This window comes from Larus michahellis, chromosome 19 (assembly GCF_964199755.1).
Source record: "Larus michahellis chromosome 19, bLarMic1.1, whole genome shotgun sequence".
Taxonomy (NCBI): domain Eukaryota; kingdom Metazoa; phylum Chordata; class Aves; order Charadriiformes; family Laridae; genus Larus; species Larus michahellis.
Genome location: NC_133914.1, coordinates 5,249,911 through 5,271,178, shown reverse-complemented (window position 1 = coordinate 5,271,178; position 21,268 = coordinate 5,249,911). Strand labels below are relative to the sequence as shown.

General features: G+C 48.5%; 1 protein-coding gene across 32 annotated transcripts in view; it reads right to left on the bottom strand.

Moving 5' to 3' along the window:
* Nucleotides 1-614: 614 nt before the first annotated feature.
* The window catches only part of EPB41 (erythrocyte membrane protein band 4.1), a 97,018-nt gene continuing 76,364 nt past the window's right edge, over nt 615-21,268 (bottom strand). For 13 of the 32 annotated variants that reach the window (XM_074562995.1, XM_074562997.1, XM_074563000.1 and 10 more), the window contains 6 exons: nt 9,357-9,815; nt 8,028-8,156; nt 6,232-6,333; nt 5,688-5,768; nt 4,926-5,033; nt 615-4,049 (listed from right to left, as the gene is read on the bottom strand). In XM_074562995.1, coding sequence (XP_074419096.1) covers nt 4,935-5,033; nt 5,688-5,768; nt 6,232-6,333; nt 8,028-8,156; nt 9,357-9,815 — 870 coding nt within the window. In that variant the 3' untranslated portion in view covers nt 615-4,049; nt 4,926-4,934. Of the gene's footprint in view, nt 4,050-4,925; nt 5,034-5,687; nt 5,769-6,231; nt 6,334-8,027; nt 8,157-9,356; nt 9,816-15,328; nt 21,039-21,268 lie in introns of those variants that run through there. The other 19 variants (XM_074563001.1, XM_074562984.1, XM_074562985.1 and 16 more) reach the window with 6 other exon arrangements.

Below are 21,268 nucleotides of genomic sequence, written 5' to 3'. Positions count from 1 at the left end.
TGACGCTTTAGGGAAAATCTGGATTCTGGGGTTCTCTTTTGGTCCTTTCTGGGGGCTCTGGTCCCACACGTGGCCCCGCTGGAGATGGTTAAAGTGTCCGAAGCCACCCGAGAGCGCAGGAAAACGCCGCCGGTGACAGCGGAGAGTTGGAGCAGGGGCGGTACCGGCTCCGCGGGGGACACGCTCCAGAGGCTCCGGGTCCAGCTCAGGTGGGAAAAAGCCACAAAGCCAGGCCGGGGAGCGAAAGGGACCCATGGGAGGGCGAGAAGAAAAAAGGTTTCAGGGCCAGGGCGAGATTTTTTTTGTTTGTTTGTTTGAAAATTTATTGAAAAATGCAATACAAGAAGCAATACTGAACACTTACGTCCCGCTAAATGCTACAGCAACTTTCCCTTTGATTTACTACGAAAGGCCAAAATAACAGCTCCCCCCACTAGTCAATCTATAAACATCTGCCAATTTTAAAAGTTCCTATTTTTATAAAGAAGAGTGTAAACGGCTAGCCTAGACAATTCACAATTGCCTTAAAAAAATTTTACAAAGCTCCTTCATATTCTCAACTAAATTATTTTATTATTTTTTTTATTTATTTTTTTTTATTTTTTTGTTCGTTTGTGGTGGTTTTTTTTTTTTTTTTTTTTTTTTTACAAGTTTCATCTCTAAGGCTGGGACACTACCACCTCTTAAGGTAATTGTACAATTAGGGGAAAGGGGGGGGAGGAAAAAAAAAAACCCAAAACTGAAGCAAACCACAGTTTATTAAAACCCGAACTCGGTCAGTCCTTTGCTGACACATCTGCGGCGGTCGGAGATTGCTTATCTGGCAACCGGAGCTGCCGTTCCAGTTTAATGGAAGAGAACGCGAGCTCCTTGCCTTCCTTTCTATAAAAAACATTCATTCATATATAAATAGCTTCCATATAATGTATATTATACAATCAAGACAGTCTCTGGGTGAATTTGTGGAGTGGGAAGAGCTGGGCACATTCCTATAAATAGACCTTACTCAGCTGGGTCGTCCCTCGAAATAACGCGGCGCGCTCAGAGCCCAGGATTTTAAAAACCCGTCGGAGGCGGAAGGGACGCGGGCAGCCCCGGCTGAGGACGGGAGAAGCTTCTTCTGCTCTTAACTTTGCTCTTCTCCCGCTCGGGTCCAGCTCCCGGCGAGGGTCCGCGGGGCTGGAAATCATCCCCCTCCCATCCCACCCCGGGGGGTGTCAGCGGGCAGGGTGATGGCCGAGGTCAGAGGAGGCGATAACTTGTTTAAAAAAAAAAAAATACTCAAGGAGAAGCAAAAAAACTTGGGAAGGGTGAGGATGAACAACCAGGGAACGGCCACCCAAAATCCCAAAAAATTAAAATAAGGTTATTCTAGGCTATGGGCCTTTAAAAAGGGACGTCCGCAGCTGCCGTGAGCGCAGCCTTTCGGAAAGGAACCCCCCCTTCTTGTGCCAGCAGGTTTCTCACCCCAGAAAATCCCCAGCTTGGGGTGTTTTGTCCCCCTCGCCCTGCTCAGGGCAGGGGACACCCCAACTGACCCCAACTCAGGGCCGAGCTTCAGCCTCGCACCACCTTCCCCTGAACTCTCCCGACAGCCGAGTGCCTTTAAGTGCTACGGCTAAACTCGATTTCTCCCGCTGCCTTTGGGCCGGTAAAGCTCAGAAATGCTTTTTACGCAGACCCGGCGTGCCCCTCTGCTCCTCGGGGAGCTGCTGCGGGGCGAGGAGGAAGGGACCGAGTGGCAAAAAGCTGAATTCCCAGCCCAGGGCCATCGCCAGAGGGATGCTCAGCGTGACGGGCGTTTAAGGCAAGCGTTACCCAACTAAGTTGAGGACAGCAGGGACACAGACCTGTGAAAGGATCCGCGTTGCAGGCTAAGGAAGGAAAGGGCCGTTCAGGCATAAATAGAAAGAGTTAATCTCTAAAACTACAGCTGCGGAGCCCAGGAATCCCCGGCATCCCCAGAGCAGGGTGTCCCTGAGCATCGCAGGAGGGGACCACGCACCCAGAGCAGCCCGGGAAGCAGCTACGGGCATGGGAAGGCTGGAGGCTGAGGAGGACCCGCGGCCGGCAAAGCTCAAAAAAGCAAAAATTCAGCAGCTCCAGCGTTTTTTCAGCATCGTCTCCAATCAATACTGACAGCTTAATTAAAATTGCACCTGAATCGGGGAAGCTACACTAGCCCCAGTGTAGTTCGAAGGCTGTTTGCAGCTAAACAGCACGTCGTTGCAGCCTGAGCTAAATCCAGTGACTTCTGAAACGCATTATTCAAATTTAAAATAGCATGAGCCTATTTTATTTTTTTTTTATTGCCATTTTCTTCCCATCCTCGACTGAGGAGCAGCAGCAGAGCACTCCGTGTGCCCTCAGCTACCAATGTGCCACACTCTCTCTCTCTCTATATATATATATTTTTAAAAAATAAAAATCACAACCTCAAAGTGTTCACAAGTGTCTGGGCAGACTCTACAAAGCTTGATATTTTTTTTTTTGTTGTGGTGGTGTTTTTTTTTCTTTTCCCATTTAAATGCTGGAAGGAGAAACCAGGGCACGATTAGAACGTGTCCAGGAAGCTCCGAGAGCAGCAGGTGCCCTGCAGGGAAGCGCATCCAGCCCCCAAAAAAGATGTTTTGGTTTGTTTTTTTTTTTTTTCTGGTCATTTCCACCGCGCTGGAGATGGCGCCGGTGGTCTGGAAGCTCAGCCTGAAGATGCGGACACTAACCCCGGTATTTCAGTCCAGCGAGGCGGTCACGAAGCCAAAAGAAGTGCAGACCCTTAAGCCAGCACGGAAGCCACATGGTTCGGCTCGATCACCACCAGCAACACCTGACACCTCCTAAGATTTCTTGTTCAGCCTCTCCAAATACCTAGGAAAGATCGTCTACAGGATTTTAAATTCAATGATAGTAGGACACAGGCCCTGGTATACGGGTAACGTGTTTAGTTTTAAATAGCACTGTGAGGGGAGGGAAAAAAAAACAAAACCCCCAACCCGTTACAAATGAAAAAAAAAAAAAAACCAACCCTAATTTAAAAATCATGAACACAAACGAATGAAAAACTATGACGCTGGAAAAAAAAATAATCAGTTACTGTGAATGCTGCGTCAGCCTACCTTAATAGCATTCAGAGTCCAAACACCTTAAACGCACGCTTCTAAGGGCTTTTTAATTTAATGGCATCTAGAAAACACAAACGGGTAGGTAGCACTCGGCAGAGACACACGGGAGGAAGGCGAGATGCTATCACAGTCCTCTTAAAGCTCTAAAATTCACAGTATAAGATACTTGAAGCAACTTCCAGTATTCCTTAAACCTAAGTCAGCTATTAAGGTGTGTGCAGCGGCTACACCACAAAACCCTACGGTGTTCACACGTCGGGGGCCTGAAACCCAACGGGGAGGAAAGTGGGAGCGGAGGCTCTGCTCCGCACGCCCGGGTATCGCGGCTGGAGTCTCAAGCTCCCTAGAGCTAAAAAAAAAAATAAAAAAAAAATAAAAGAGGCAATCGGAAACGCTGCACAAAAGAAAAAAAAAAAAAACCAACACAACCTGAAGTCTCGACTTTTTAAAACTGACTCTCCCGGCAGAAGAACCCATGGCTTTCTGAAGGCGTGTACGGATCCCACGCTCGGAATCTGCGTGGCTGTGGCTTATCTCCGTTATCCCTGACGAGGCGGAGGGAATACGACTGAAAAAAGCGACCCCTTTGAGCCCTGCGAGGTGTGTCTGGGTCTGTATCTGAAGAGGCTAGGCGTGAGAGGGAATTCAAAATTGAAAACCTGTAAAAAATATCCAGTACAGTTAGAAATATGGCATACTTTTGTCACAATATATATATATATTAAAAAAAAAAAAAATCTATATCCAATAGGATCCAGTGGAGTCTGGAAAATCCCAAGTAAAATGTCAAAGCGCAACTCCTAATAAATGATATGAAAGTCTCTGAGTGTCAAGTCTTGTAAATCCGAGGTCTTTGTGCTCCAGGTAGTTTCTTGGTAGTTTTGCTGGGTTTCTTTCTCCTGGTGTTGTGTCTGGCAGGAACACTTCCTGGAAGGAGAGGAACCGGGTAAGTCACAGCCACCAGCAGCCGGCTTTCTGGGAAAGAGAGGAACCCGCAGCCGCCGGAGAGCTGCCATCAGGTGAGTTACCATCGGTGGCAGGAGGGAGTTCAGGCTCAGAGCCACCTCCGGGCACAACCAGCGTCCTGCTCCCATCCCTGAAGGACCACATTTTAAGAGCTGCAAGTCCAGGCACCCTTAGGAGACCTTCGCTGTTTGTATTTAGGTTTGGACAGTTAAAAAGCTGTTAAGCCATGCTCTCTCTCCTCTCGCCTAACAGCTGCTTGTTCCACCTCCCAAACCTCTGCCAAGGACCAGTTTTGTTGGGACGAGGCAGGACACACACGTGGGGCAGCTCACGGCACCCATCTGGGTGACACCAACCTCACCGTGGGACACGACGGGCTTTACAAAAGTGATGCACGGGCAGAGCTCATGGATTCCTCAAGCAGCTCTTTCCCAAAACGATTAAAACTGCAGAAGAAGGATCCTTCCGGGCAAGTCAGGAGCTCGGGGTCCAGCTCAGGGGTTCCCTGGCACTGGGACAGGCAGGGACCTATGGAACCTACAGCTCAGGGTGCTGCTGGTGCACCCGAGGCACTTGGTAAGGCCAAACAGCCTCATGGCAGGAGCCACGTAGAGCGTCTTTTCGCCTTTCCTGGCTTAGGCTGTGTTTGTGACTGCTTCACCGGCCTTAAACAATTTAATAGGAACAGCCTGAGTGACCAGCGAAAAATAATAATTTTTACTTTACCTTTGACCAAATTTAGCCAAACCTCACTTGCATGGAGATGAAGCCCCCTGTCCTGGGGAAGGGGGAAAAAACGAGCCCCCATCGCTTATGTGTACGTGTGTCGCTACTTACACAGCCCCGCTACTCCTCGGCGATCTCGGTCTCCTGGTGCACAACCACTTTGGTCACCGACATGTCGGGGTGCTGCTCCTTCGCCGCCTTTATCGCCTGCGCTAGGACCTGGAAAAAACCACGTTTCAGAGCAAGGTTCTAGCACATTTCAGACATCTCCTCAGCCATTTTCTTTTGGAATTAATAAACTAGTTCTTGTCTTGTCTCCTCCAGCCCCATGATACTTGCAACTAAAATTAAATTCAGAGTATAATTCTCTGGTGACAAAAATCATCCCTTCCAACACACGCTGGAGGCCAATGAGGCTGACTCATCAGAAAGGTTTCATACGAGATTTAATGCAGGTGCCGAGTGCTCTGAAATGACTTCTGGCACTATACAGCAGCAATAGCGCTTCAAAGTTACTAGAGAATTAATGCAGATCTTGCAGATGTCACGGAAAACTTTTATTTCACGTTTCTGTGGATTTATTTTTTTTTTTTTAAATTTTTTTTTAAATTGCATTTGTCCAAAACAATGCTGGAATCAAAACTAACTTCGCTGCCAACACCAGTTGCAGAGCAGAATTAAGCTTTGCTGGCCCAGCTATGCAGCTGCCTACTGTCAAAGAAGAACTTATTACTGAAATCAGTTTTGAAGTTGTATTTCTACCCCAGTAAAATTTCCCTAGGTTGTTTTCTGGTGAAGTTGTCTACAGCAAGGCAGCCTGTCTAGTTTGTGCCAGCTCCGAGAAGCTCTTTTGGACCGCATCCACGCTCCTACCTGGTCGTGGTCTACATCTGCATCTCCCGTGATGACAATCCTCTTTTCAATCCGCGTCTCGGAAATGCCACCTTTTACAGTCTAGTACGAAAGGAAAAACTACTGTTAGTCTAGAGGCGAAAAGGAATTCGAGCGCATTGGGGCTACCTGTCTAAAGACAGAATCCAAAAATAGCGGTGCCGAATACTGCTGTCATACCGCGGCATCAGAATCACGGGGGAAAACTGCCGCTGCTCAAAGGAAAACTGTCAAATATTCATTTTCTTTTAACTGAGCCAGGGAAGAGCTTGGACTCACTGCACAGGTCTTTCCTCTGGTCCCACAGGACAGCCGGAGCCCGTGTCCACAGACCGCACTTAATACATAACCTACAGTCTTAACTCAATGCAGGCAAACCTGGGACCTCATGCTTTGTTTCGGGTATTAATCACATTTTTTTTTTAAGAGATCTGGGGGTTAAGCTTCTTTTTTTCCCTCTTATTTAACTCTGCCCATCTCTCTGCCATGCTGTTGTTGTTGTTTAATTGTCTTCCCGTGCTGTCACCTTCGTGATCTGCGTGGTGGTGGTGCTGCTGGTGGTTTCCGAAGTGATGGTCTGAGCGGTCAGCAGGATGCCAGGGTCTAAGTCTCCATTGCCACCATCTGTCTGTGGGACAGAAGAACAGGCCATGAGTCTCTGCGGGCAGCAGGGACAGACACAGGGCCTCCACGTCAGAGCAGGACACAATCCGAGGACAGAAACTCCTCTCGGGCGCAGAGCGTAGGACGGAGCTCATCTGCAGCGGCTGAGCTGCGCCAGGGCTGTGCCAGTCTCCGGAGGCTCAGCACAAAGCCCCTGGACATTAAGGCTGGAAATGCAGCATCCACAAAATCACCCCGGCAGGACCTGTGACACCCCTCAGACCAGGCGGGCCGGGAAATACCCAAATCTGGATACTCTGCAGTGCTGGTCACGCTCCCCCACGCCAAGCTGCACGCTTCGGACCTCGAAGGGAGCCCAAAGCAGACACCTCTCCTCGAACTACACCTGCCTGGATCCAGGGAGGGTGACAAAGCCCGAGAGCACAACGTGCTGCAGAAGGTACTTTCTACCCTTCCTCCCTCCTGCCAACACCTTGCACATCCCTCACAAAGTCCGCAGAAGTAATGAAAGTCCAAACATCTGCTGAACTAGGAACAAATCCTTTTATAGCTGGGTACTCGGTTCCCACCCTGCACAACCCGGCCTTTCAAGGTCTGCCAAAAAACCTAAAAGAAGTTACCCTGGCCACGTCCCCTGTTAGGGTGCACGGCTGAGGAACACCGGCAGCGTCCCCAGCACGGCAGCGGGACGATATCTGGAATTACCACAAGGTGGGACCATTTTCCACAGACTGGAAGAAATCTCATGGCACGTCACAAGGCGGTACACGGACAAGCCACTTCTCCCAGCCCCGGAGACGCGCTTTTCCTTTTCCTTTCCCAGTTAGAAACGGTAACAGCAGTAACCAGAACAAAATTCCTCTGTTCAGCTAGTCACTCGCTGAGAAACAGGGCTCAGTGCAGGCATCTCTGAGCATCCCCTCTACTGCCGCAGTCGGGGAGGATGCTGAGCAGCATTTGGGATTCCTGGGGAATCCCAAATTATACAACACAGCCCATGGGATACCCGCACCCGCACCTACGTCCCAGGGTCACTACGCTCCAACAGCAGAGCATTGGCTGCTTCCAACAACCGCAGTTACGACAAACCCAAGCTAACACAGGCTCCACGTTCTCAAACACATGAATAAAACCTATTTTAGATCGAGTATTAATTTTAACCTCGGCAATGACTCCATTACCTGCGTATGTCAGTATCGCTCCACTAACAATTCTAGTTTGCAATCACCGGATACCCACTCTGGGTGCATTTTATACAATACTTTTGGTTTTCAACACCTGTTTCAGGGCTGAAACCTAAAGGACAGTCCACAAACGCTTTCAAAATCATTTATAAACCAAATTCCGAAGAGGCAGAAGCAGCAAGGAGAGCCGCGGAAAGCAAGACAAGGCATCTCCTGCAGAAAAAAGGCCAACTCGGGTTAACTCTGTACAATTTAATCTGCATCCCAGTGGCAGAAGATAAATTCTGTTTGCGTGCTTAAAAATATAATTACTCTTCAGGGATAGTAAAACCACTGCTCCTCGAAATACCAGATGCACCTGGAAATATAATCCATAACATTGGTTAACTTCTGTGCTGGGACTCAGACGCTTGGAGAAAGGCAGGTGCTGCTGTGTCATCCAGAGGATTCGGAAACAAAATGCTTACTTTGAGTTTAATTAAGCCCCTGGAAAATGAATCAGAACACACCTTACCTGTGCAGCTTCGTAGGTGATGGTCTTCGTCTCCGTGTGGACAATGGGGACTTCTTTTGTGGGAATTTCGCTTTTGACGGCGCTGGACACGTCGGAGATGGTGACCGTCTGTGTCTTCACTAGCGGTGGCTGTGAGACAGGGTTAAAAACACCTCCGTAAAGACCCAGTTAGCATTTCCACACGGTGCCGCTGGCAAACGTTCTGACACTGATCTGATAAAAGCGCTGCGGGAACCAAGGTCAGGCTGGGGTTTAAGCCCCTGCTACGACACACTGCTCGGGGGGGCAGAGATCACGCGTGAGGATTAGAGAGAGACACGGTGCCCCTGGGTCAGCCCGAGCCAGGCAGTAAGGGTTTAATCGGTGTGTCACAATACCCCAAAGAAACCCTCTCCACCGATTATTAACTTTCTAATTACTAGAAGCTCGTTGCCAGCTGCCAGTAAAAGATGACCCCCACCTACCGATGACAGTGTCAAGATTAACACAAACCCTGGGCAAATAGAAGACTTGATCACAGCTGAGAAGCTTTACCCCGACTGCAAGCGAAACGCTCTATTATTAAAAATCCTCATCAGATCCTAGGTCTTGAACTTTTATTAAATCAATGTCAGACGAAACAGAAACATGACATCTCGAAAGGGGGGAGGGAAGAAGAGGAATCAGTTGTTCCACCACCTGATAATTACCCAGAAGAAGACAGAGTTAGTTCAGACCCACAGCGTTTTCCCAGAGGGCTCGATCTCTGCTCACCGTCCCCAAACCTGGCAGACGCCACCGTGATTGTTAGCGGGGGAAGTGGACATCTAATTTGACCGGTAAGCAATTAACATCAACACTGAAGCAGGCAAAAACATCTCCCACGGTGGGGCGCAGAATGGGGACATCAAAGCCCGTGGTCAGGACGTAAGAGCATGTTTGATTGGCAGCGCTTCGAATTTGCTGCGCTGAGGCTCAGCCTCCGGTATAGCAGGAGACGGCAAAAACCTCCAGGAACTAAAATTACATGCTTTTGGAGCCTAAATATTTCCCTTTTGGGGGATGCAACGGGATGCTCTGATCAAAGAAAGGCACGGGGCGTTGCGGCAATCGTATTTAATGCAAAGATAAATTGAGAGGGGCTTGTATTTAATGCAAAGATAAATTGAGAAAGGCTTGTGTGCACTGACTGCGGGAGATTTAACCGGCTACCGAGCTCCAAGCACGAGTCCAAGCCAAGCAAAGACAACTCCTCTCCGGGTGCGTGGCATCTGCTTGCTGCAGTGTTTGGGTTCCCAGTCCAAAGCCGGCGGGGGGCGGGGGGTTGGGGGAGCAGGCACTGGGACTCACTACCTGGAAGCAGCGAATGACCGCCGGCAGCCCGTTATTAACATCTGAGTCGTGCCACTCGCCATTTAGCTTTCTAAAGGCAAATCTGTCTTCGCCATCCTCTGCCACCTCCTCCTCCTCTCCTCCCCAGGGCTGCCGGGGGGGTGCGGCGGGGGGCTCCGGCTCAGAGAGCTCCGAGTCCTTCTCCGCAGCCGCACAAATCCCCTTTCCACATCTCAGGTCCTCCTGGCTGGCGGGGAGGCTGGGAGCTGCCTCCTCCTCCTCCTCCTCCTCCTCCTCCTGGCTGCTTTGGGAGGAAGCAGCAAAGTGCCCGGCGGGAGAAGGCTCTGAGGCGGGTGGCACTGGGGTGTCACTAAAAGCTACCGACTGCTTTGAGCCCTCCCACGCCAAGCCAGAGTTAACACTGCTCCTCTCTGGCACTGCAGCCACATCCTCTCTGGAGAGAAAGTCACTCATTTTCTAAAAAGAAATGAATACACACACACGAGAGAAAAAAAAAAAAAAAAAAAAAAAAAGAAAGAAAAAAAAAAAAGGCCAGGGAGAGAGAGAGAAAGAGAGCGTTAGGGAGAACTGGAGGTCATGAAGCATAAAGGCAAAAACATCGGTTTCTTATAACGTATCACATCTCCAGTAACGCATGCAACAGCAGTGGGCTGGGACACCTAAAAGCTTGGAAACCCGGGTGCTGTGGGATGTACCCACGGCATCTACTGCCACGGCCTTCCTGGTACCTTAATAATCCACTCTCCTAAAGTTGAAGGAATTAACAGTAAAACAACTCTCTGCAACTGAAGGAACAGCCACCACCAAGCACTTTTTGCCCAGTTTGGAACGAGGAATAATTTCAGAGTAGGAAGCAGGGATTTGCGCGCATCCAAAATCCGCATGTGCAACAAACCCCACCAACTACACCGAGACCACACCCCCCAATTCTGCTTTGAACTCCTTGAAATACTTAACGCTGGGTTTTAATTTGCCAGTGGAGGCGAAGAGAAGAAGCCCAGCACCACCAGTGTGTACCATAACCCGCGGAGCCTGTGCCTCGCTCTTTTCCTCGCCCTTGGGAACGCTCACACCTCCGAGCACACCTCGTCTGCCGTTGCGTTCTGCGGGATAACTAACAGCCTTGTCGTTAGGGCCTCGATAAAATTACTGTAGGAATATCTACAAGTTAGTATTGAAATCAGCCGCTTCCGTTACTGAGAAGCTCCTGAACTGACGGTGCAGTCTGGTCCTCCGAAAGAATTTGTGTTATTTCTTCTACACAAACCGGCTCAATGAACTCGGCGCAAAACTTTTCAGCCGGCGAATGAAGCAATGGGGCTTCACGCTGGAAAGCCCAACGTTGATGCGCGCTGAGCCCGTCGCTGCCGAGAACGTGGTCCAGGTTTGAACTGCTCAACGAGCCACCTTTCACCATTTATTGGGGACTACCGAAACATTTGTTAACTCGCTCTATGCCAAAAGCAAGTTGGAAACTTGCTAAGCCTTCCCGAAGGCAGGAGAGAATTGCCATGTGCGATGGTGTACGGCAGAGAAGACACGCAACGAAGCAAACCCAGCCTTCCGAGGAGCGAGCAAGCATGTCTAGAGCACCGGGGAGATTTGGGAAGAGCGTGCCAAGCCAGACGGTTTAATTAAGGCTGGTGTCATTCTCTCCATTCAGCTCCTTAGCAAGGTCTCAACTAGGTCTTCTCACACCTCTGGGAGGCCTCCAGCCAGGAGGGAGGCGACAGGGAGAGGAGAGAAGAGTTAAAACATGAACAAGACAGAGAGCTTTAGCAAAAATAACTTTTTTCTTTTTTTGGCCCAAATGCCCGAGTGATGAATATTTCACATGCACAGAGAAGCAGCATTTCAGTCACCAGCGGTGAATGATGGCCGCAGTCCTGAGAAACAGCGTTTCTCTCATTATTGACACAGAAATTTGCCTTCAAGGAAGGGCAGAAGAAGCAGTTACGGGCATCCAGGATTTTACACATATCGAAGTCGTCACATCATCCGGCATCAGGGAAGAAGGAGGGGGAAAAAACCCAGCAGGATGCTGCTTAATCAATGCCATCATCATTTCTTCTCAATAATTAACCTTAGGGTTGATTTCTGGTAACTTTGTATAAAAATAGGCACATACCTGTTCATCCAAAACCAGTGATTAAATTTTCATAAAAGCCTGGCGAGTCCATTTTGTCAGCTGTTATTCTAATTTTGGCGGCGGTATTAAGATGAACAGAAAACGTTGACCTCACTTTTTACTAAGAAGATTCTCTGGGCAACCAAAAAAACCTGTAATTTGTGCTTAAAACGGCAGGTCCGAAGCCTGTGGGTCACCCGGTTCAATGCATTTTTCTGTACCCCAGAGGCTTTCACCCCGATTGACCTCTTCTAATGGCACCGTTCAATAGTACATTAAGAATAGGAGCTGCTTGACGGAGGAGCAAATAGATGCTTATTTTAGTATCATTTCAAGAAATTACTCTCTTCCACCATTCCTCCCAGGTATTTTTCAGTCGCCTTGTTCTTTATGTTGCAGACGGATTACCTGTAAGATTTCTAGCCATGAGGATTTCCAGCCCCTCGGGCTCCTCTTCAGTTCTTGGGATATTGCTCAGGAAAAGGCATTTAAGAGAAGCGAAGGGACAGGGATCGGCACTGGGATCACCAGGTCTGACCGCACACAGAGAGTCATTTCTGATGGAAAACCGCTTCCATGTGTGCTCCTCCAACGGTATCTCCGGATTCCACCCTCGTTTTGCCTAAGGCAAGATGTCACACTGCAATATTTCACGCAACAGAACAGGAGCGGAGGTTATCAGCTTTGAACGCCAATACCTTAACACTGCTTTAAAAGCTGGATTTATATACTGCCGATATACTGAGCTCTCCTTAATTAATCGCAAATTAATCATGGGATCTTGAGAAGACGCGGTATATCTTCTGGAGTTTAATGGAAAATGCCTTTGGAGCAACATTTCCTTCCATACCAGCTGGGCACTACTTCGACCAAGAGGAAGAATCCCAGATAAAACAGAGGAGATGAAGCAGCTCCATAAACCCAGATCTTATTTAAGAGACATTTTGGAATTGCAGTTTGGAAGTATCCTATATGGCAGAAGCATAAAGGAAGAGAAAATCTTTTACGCGAAGCCTACGCGTACACACATTGTGTCTCAGCAGAGCCAAGCACAGCGATAAACATGCAAGCGATAACGGCAGAGCGAAATCCTGATAAGATCAACCCGTCAGAAGCGCTTTTTTTTTTTTTTGCCATCCTATTCTACCGGTAAGAAGACAAATCGAAAGGTGTTTCTTTCTATAGGAAGTTGTCTGTTTACACACGCTTTTTTTTTTTTTTTTTTTTTTTAAAATGCAACTATGTTTGTTCCTATATTTAAAAACGCAGTTTGCATGTAGGCTAGAAAAGATGACCTTTTTATAAAAAAAAATACCAACCCCCCCCCACTCGTAGGAATTTGAACATCTGTTACAAATTCTGATCTTATCAAGATTTATTTTAATTTGCAAATGCGAAAGCGTTCCTATTTCCAAGGCTCAGATTTCCGAGCTCTCCTCGAGAGAGTTCGGAGAGACTTTTCTGCAGAGTTCCGAGCTCTCCTCGAGACCCGTGAAACCCGGAGGAGCCGGGGCTGCCGACTCCTTTCCGCAGAGCCAGAACCGAACCAGGGACGTGCCAGGACCAAGCGGGAAGCAGAGGATTCGCACGAGCCACGCGCGGCGTCAGGACAACACGGGGCAGGATGCGGTGCCCCAGAAGAAACAAATCGGAGCAGACACGAATGCGACACCACCACCACCCTGCCAAATACCCGACTTTGTGCGCCTGGTGTTGACGAGCGCCGAGGATACGGCTTCGTTTAAGCGTTGCGGTGTAAGAAGTGACACACGAGAATTCAGGCTGGGGATAAATTAATAACAGGCTGAACCGCACGGCTGATACCAGCGACCAAAAATATTTCTTTTTCTTAAAAGGTGGTTTTGGAGAAATTTTTTTCCCCTGTATTTTTTTCAATTTTGGATCAGGATGTATCGATACGAAGCAGCTGCCCCAGCGGGCGCCGGGGCAGGCACGCTGCTGCCCCTCTGCTCAGAAATACTCAATCACCCTCACCCCAAACCAGTGCCCTGCAGGGGAGGTGGCTGAAGGAGCGCTACGATGAAGTCAACCTGCCGATTCCCAAAAGCATTTAATAAAAAAATTAGAAAAACATGAAATTAGGGTGCACGCTAACTCCTTACAACCACCGTATGAAATGCTAGACATGCCAGCTGGTTAGGACATCCCAGTCCCCTCCTCGCTCGTTACGGCACTGCAGCCGGTCCCGCTGGCGCGTGTTATTAGGTTATCCCCCAACGAGCACCCACATCAGCTCAACAGGCTCCATGCGAGCGGCCACAGACGCACAAGTAGGCGATGTTGCTTTTGCAGCGAACCACACTCACCAGTGAGAACTCCCCGATCAAAGGACGCTCAATCTCACCGCTGTCAAAGCACTTGGGTAAAAAGTATTATCAAGCAGAAAACAGGAGATCCTTATTTTACAATACCTGCCATGCCTTACAGAACTGCTTTAAGATAGAAGTTAAAAAGCTTAGAAGCCGTCCAACAAACCCTGGCGTTTGAAAGTGATGGGCGTTACCTACGGATTTGCATTTTGGGGCTGATTTTTTAATTGCCGTTGATCTGACCACAACATCCTGACCAGCCCAGTCAGACGACAGCAGGACAAAAGAGAATTTGACCCAAGTTAAAAGTAAGGCTAGAAAATGCACAGCATGCTACGAGCTTCAAACGATTTAACTTGCTGGGGTGAAGAAGAATCACAAGATATTACATGATGCACCGCAGCCACTTCCAATCCAACCGCATCAACTACTTTGCAACGTGAAACAACCTCAAGATCAATACTTAAAGTTATTAAAATAAGGTTGCTGAGCAATATGATTCCAGATGCGTTCCTCTCCCCACCCACCCTGACCCCCCTTCCCACCGCTTTTGTGGGGCAGGTACCCTTGGACGGGGCGGTACAAAGCTCTGCACGTCTTATTCCAAATTCCCTCTGCGGAGAGAAAAGCGGCCAGTGGCATCGCAAAGATTGCGGCAGCAAGTGAAAAGAGCGGGGACTCCGTCAGGGTTTAGAACTAAAATCGCTTTTGCGCTGCTGCATTTTCTTGCTGCGTTTCCTAAATGAAGTTACAGCTCTGACACCAGGCTCATCCGGGAGAGCAGCAGCACGAGCCCCGCGCTGCTCCGTCGCAGCCGGATTTGCCTTCCCGTGACCGCACGGAGTGAGCCAAACGGTTTATCCAGAAGTAGAAATAAGCTGACGGAAGAAAAATCGGGAGTTAAAATTAAGACTGGCTCTTGCCACAGCCTCTACACACGACCTCAGGCAGCTCCAACCAGCTCAAACCCAACTCGCGCTGTATTCCCAAGCAGAAAGGCGGTGGTTCATTAGGAACGTGGTTTCTTCGCTTTACAAAACCGCAAAGGAGCGGTTTTGTCCTCAAATTAACACAATATGCGGGGCAGAGGCTCTCGCAGTTGCATTGCGCAGGATTTACGATGCTTCTGCTCTCGGGACAACTTTCTGCAAACGTTTTTTCTTACCATTCAGTCCCGGAAGCGAAGAAGGAGAACGTGTTAGTGGTACATTAAATATTTGGAAGAGGGATGAACCTTTCGACCCCTCTGCTAACAAAGCCCTTCTTAAACCAAGCTGGATTTAATCCTCAATCAAATTATTCTGGCCAGTTTGAGAGCGTGTCCCGGCTCCCCAGGAGCAGGAAAGCCACACCAGAAGGTGTCCATCAGTCCCAACACCCTGAACGCAACGAGTAACGAAGTGGGGTCTGATGGCTCCTGGTTTGAGAAAGCGAGACCGAGGGTTAGTCCGAGGAAGTCGTTAACACCAGTCATATACAGCTTTGTTGTTAATAAGCAGTGGCAAGAGGAATCTGATTTGCAATAACATTTATTAATGAGAAATGTACATATTTACAAAGAAAAATCTGAGAAAAAATACAAAACCGAAAAAGTGTTCCAAAAGAGAGCATTTCAGGTAAAAAAGAAAGTGTTTTTAGTCCCCATAAACTGATTTAACATGACCGTGTACCACTGCCAGGAGATCCCAAAGTGGCACAAACCAAGGCTAGTCCTTCCCTCCAGCCTCACAAACTGAGACAGATGCCGACAGGGACACGAGAGGAACCACCACTGTCAGGTTGTCCAATGTCACCCGCTCCTAAGTACAGACCAAAGAGTTTCTAAATGAAGCTGTAACCCTTCTTTGAGCTAAAACCTTCCAGAAAGCATCCTACCTCAGTTTGTAGGTCAGAACAGGCGCCATCAACTCATGACCAGGAAAAAAGAAAACCCACTAAACCCCTGGAATAATTCTCAGAGCGACAAACGACTGACCCTTACATGGAGTGAAGTGAAAGACACTTTGCCCAGAACCTCCTCAAGGAGCCCCGCGGTACGGAGACGGCAAGGCCAGCCCAACCTCATTCCTTCCATCCAAGACTCTCCTTTGGTGCCACGCTGAGGAAATCCACCTCTCCTCATTCTTTCGGGATAGGAGGCAAATATTGAATACCTACTTTTTAGGGTGGTCACTAGTTCCTACAAGGGAGGAGAACTGGTCTGAGCTCAACTTCGTACCCCAACCCGACCTGCCCAGAGCCCTCAGTTCATCTTCCACTGACCCACAGCACAGGGCAGGAGATGCAGGCAATACCCTCATCTACCTGTTCACTTTTAATAGTGGAAAAGAATAAAACGATGTTGTTTTACACTAATGCGCACCTCTTGAATATGACCGATGAACCTACAGAGCCCCACACCCAACGCAGCCTCAGAACTGAATTTGAGTTTCAAGCCGTGGGCTCTGGCACTCGCTGCTTCAAAAATACGAACGCCCGCCTTTTCCCAAAGCGTGAAAGCACAAGATTCCGCGTTTTACGTGAAGTTCAGAAGAGCTGATAAGAAAATTCAGAAAGTGAGTTTTCAGGATTTGTCACGCCAGCCTGGATGAGGTGACGTGCTGCGGACATTTCCAGCTTCCCTTGGGAAGGGATAACCCACTTCATCACTCACGGACCGGCATCGCACCAGCCACGTACAAATCCCACCATGGCTGGGGCTCAGGGACGGAGTCGGGGCTGGCAGCCGGGGGCTGCCGGTGCTTTGCAGCAAGTTTGTTCCTGAGAAAAAAAGGGAGCAAAGCACATGCGTTGGTTCCTTTACAAAAACCCTGAGACCTCTGCCCTGAACGGAACTAGAGCCGATCAACTCTCCCTGTGCACAGCAGGCATCCCAAAATCCCTTCCTTCAGCGCCACATCCTGCATGGATATCAAAGGAGATGGGAGAAAACCAGGAATCAACCACCAACATGTAGGAGATACATCATGTGCAGGAAAGAGATGTAGAACGTGGAGGAAAAGAGACCTGAGGTGGACTGCCACGGGGCACGTCTGAAACTCCCTTTGCCTTGCAAGCAAACGGGAAAAAGGTGGAGGAGCGAGCGGCAAAAGGGCTGGAGCACAGCGGACACACCACGGCGGTGTCGGGTGGATGAGGTTTCTGTTCCTGATAAGCTTTGGGCTTTCTCTGTCAGAAGAGATCACGTCCACCCGGCTTAATACAGAATAACTGGCCTCTAAACTGCCATAGAAATATAAAGCATTTGTTCGGTCTCTTTGTGGTCTGCAGTGGTAATTGTTATATAAATCCCAAAAACGTTCCTGAGCATTCTCAGAATGTAAAGTTTCAAAGTTTTTTTTGCTGATGATAACCAGCCTTATCTCAAGATTTAAAAAGAAGAGAAAGCAAGTGAGAGACCGTTTTAATTAAGAAGTTAAAGAATTGAGTTGAAGTGACTACCAGAGTGCATCTTATCTCCGGGATAAGACAGCCTGAGCACGGTGTTCAAACATTGCTCTGGGAAAAGATTTTCAGACTTCAGGTCCTTTGGAAATGGTCAACAGAGCTACAGAAACCACGGCTTTGCAAATGCCGCTGGTGTGGCTTCAAAGCGCTCGCCATCGGTTCAGAAGGACAGCATGCGGCGACCTCAGCAGCGCTCAAAGCGGCATCGCGGCAGAACCCGAGCAATGGCTTTTGAAAGGAAACAGGCGTGTGTTTAAGCTGCTCTACTCCAGGAAATACGGACAGAAAAAGGACAGAGAGAGATCCGAACAACACCTGTCCCTTCCCTCTCCACGCCAGGTTGGGGAGAACGAACAGTCCCTGGTTTTCATCACGTCTGTTCCGATTTTGGGAAGGAGATTCAGGCAAGGAATCCCAGCCAGAAGGATCCCCCTGGTTTCCTGCATCTTCTGCACAGCACGTGGCGCCTCAGCATCCTTCCCCACCGCTCCCACCTCTCCTCTCCAGGGCCCACCTTCTACAGATAGTCTTCCTAAACTTCACATCGAGCTCGCCAGAGTTCACCTGCATCCTAAAGCGTGTTCCCAGGATGCCACCCTGTCGCCTGTGCGGCTGACAGCTCTCCTTCCCACCACGGGACGCCTGTACAACCACCCAGGGACTCCTACGCTTCCAACGGCCGAAAGAGGAAGACTGTGTATTAAAAGGCAGTGTATTAAAAAAGGGAAGAATACTCTCCAATGCAAATCAGCATCCTCACAAAACAAAGTCCTAAAGGCACGAACTGGTGAACTAATCAGAGCAGGTTACAAGAGGAATCGGAAAGATTCCCGTGAGATTAAAAGGAAGGGTTTTCACTAGCAACCTAAGTGTCTGAGACAGCGTTTAGAGAGCCTCGACCTGTACACTGAAAGCAAGAGAGGCAGCTCAAATGGTCCCTGGGACACCACAGTCCTTCAGGTCAGACAGCACATGCCATATTTGCCTTATGTTTTTTTCCTGCAAGCTTATCTGCTAGCTTCCTAAATAACACTGTTCACACAGATACGGATCTATAAAGGGTTCTAAATACATGTATTTATATATATTCACACATTTTAGTCCCTGTAATAAAGGTCGACGCCTTTCGCTTCTGTGCTGCCGGCGCAGCTGCCAACGCTGATGGCACCGGTGGCTCGTCTCAGAAGTGATTGTGTCTGCACCAACCCTCCAGAGAAAGCAACGGAAAGCAGACTACTGCCGAAAGGAGAAGCGGTTGGCTCAGCTCAGCCCCATAATTACTATATACAGAAAAGAAACCCCTTAGACACAAAGTCCCACCTTCCCTCCAGCTCGCGAACCAGTTCTGGCAACTCATCTCGGAGCCTAGGCAGCTCAGCCAGGGAAACTGGGATAAACGGGAGCATCGTCCAGACATTTACATTTGTAGGCAATAAACAACAGGCAGCATGCAACGGTTTTGTAAGAGAAGTCAAAACAATCGATGGCTTTAACATTAGAAGCGTGTCCTGATGTGGTCAACATGCTGACAGAGGAGACGTACCTAAGAGCGGGTTACTCCACTCCTGCGACCTAAGCAAACATGCGGCAGTTAGTTGAACACAAATTAAAAACAAACACGCATCTGAAGTGCGCCAAGACCACCAGATTCAGAAAAAATGGTTCATCTAACGTTTACAATAAATACTTCCTTGGACTGGGTTTTCTCCTATAACACGATGTATTTTCTTGGAAACGAGAACAAGGGTGCGAGAGGGAACCCGTGGCGCTTTGCAAAAGGTTTCCCCCGCCGGGCAAATGAAAAGCTGCCCGTCCCTGTCTCTAAGTTAACGCTAACGGCAGCAGTGATAATCAACACTTTTTTTATTTAAACGCCAATCTCAGTTTCCTAGAAAAGGAGTGGTTATGGATTAGATTCAGCAGACTGCTGTAAAGCCCCTTTTATCATAGAATAATAGATCATAGAATGGTTCGGGTTGGAAGGGACCTTAAAGTCCATCCAGTGCCACCCCCTGCCCTGGGCAGAGACACCTCCCACCAGCCCAGGTTGCTCCAAGCCCCGTCCAACCTGGCCTTGAACCCCTCCAGGGATGGGGCAGCCACAGCTTCTCTGGGCAACCTGTTTTGGATCAGTATCAAATGTTCTTCAGCTTGTGAACATCTCACATTTAAAACAAGAAGCTTAAAAGCACGTCTCCAGCCATTCCTAGGTGAGGTCTACAGGGGCCGAAGAAGCAGAGGTCTCCTCCCACGTCTTTACGCTCCCTGTCTGCCCTCTCACAGCGATCGGGAACACGGGTCAGAGAATTTGCTTTTGCGCACTAGGAAACTGCAGAACGGACCTGGCAATCCATGACCACTCCTGCCAGGTCCTGGATCACAGCTACACACCGACACACAGCGGGGATTAACACGGCGGTCGCGGGGCGTCCCTCCCCGGGACAGAGAACTACGGAGATCAGAGACCAGGACAAGGAAGATGCAGCAGAGGCTACGGCCAAGAAATTCAGGAGCTTTGGTCTTGAGGTTTCAACATGACCCTGTTGCCACTCAGAGAAAGAGCAGCCACCAAACAGTCAGCGCTACGACCAGGAGAAAGGACATCATAAAGGGAATACGTGGAGAAGGAAAAATGCTAGAGTACAGCTGACACTTTTTGAGAGATTTCTGCTCTTCAGGAATTGGAATAGAAACCTTTGGAAGAGTTTCTTCACTTGCTTGCCGGGGAAAGGCTGTCTCAGTAGGTATCGCCTGCTTTTTTAGTTTGTCTTCATCCTGTACTAACAGAGGACGTTCCTGTGTCTGCTTTCGTGGTAGAAGATCAAGAAAGACAGAGAGAGATGAACAAAAATGACAGATGGAAAGTGCCCAAAATGACACTTGGAGGTGTGCAAAGCGTTAGGACAGCCTTTCTCTCATTGGAAAAATAAACTATCCTGGAGAGCAGAGCCGCCGGTGGCTTGGGTGACACCAGCTTCAGAGCTACAAAATCCAGTTCTCTCTGCAGAGCTCATGGACACCTGGGTCAGAATCAGGTGCGTTTTGTCACAAACCCCTGCATCACGACAAGGCGTGTTTTGCACCTGCCCTCCCAAAAAAACATACGCCCAAAACCTACCAAAGTGTTTTGGAATGAGAATGGTTGGGAAAAAACTTTGAGGCATTAGAAATAGAAATTGTGTAGTACAAAACGTGGTCTTTTGACAGCTTCCTATTCTACAGTGCCCTTAAAAAACAGGGTTTGTTAAATAGCATTGAACATCCAGAGTGCGGTGCAGATACAAAATGCGTTTTCAAAGTTCTGGCGACAGTATCAAAATTTCAATTGTTTCGAAAATTCTACTGGAACAAGTGAAAAACCCTTACGTCTTAGAAACCCCGAGCGTGGAAGGGGCAGGATGGCAGTCGGAGCATCGCAAGCTCCTTAAAATTTCCCTCCGCGTTTTAGCACTTTTGTTTCTGGAGTCTAAAGACTGTAAAAAAAAAAAAAAAAAAAAAAAAAATCCCAGAATGAGAAAATCATCCCGTAGGATCGTGCAAGGGCTCTAACGCTTTTGTCGAATAAAGGAAAGATTGTGGGCAGTGTTGCCGTTCAGTAACTCTCCACCCTTTTAGTTTGCCAGACCTGGACAAACCCAAGCGTAGCTAGGAGAGGAAAAACTTGGCTCTGAGCTCTCTCAGTTGAGCTAGCCTCCTCTGATCAGTGCGGTATTTTGGGACTGGTTCTTTGCACACCCCCAAGCGATGAGTATTGGGGAGAAAGTAGCTGGGAGACTGGGCAGCGAAAGAAAATATAAAACGCAAGAGTACCATGATCATTGAAACAAAAAAAAAAAACAAAACGGAAAGAAAGACAACATAAACAGAACAGGGTACAGTTAAACTTTCATAATTGCTTTTCTCTCCGAATACACGGTTATATCTTTCATGCAGCTTTTTCGAACCAGCCATGCACCAAAATAAGCAAAAATTGAAAGCTGCAAAAGCTGCAGCAGTGCAAAAGT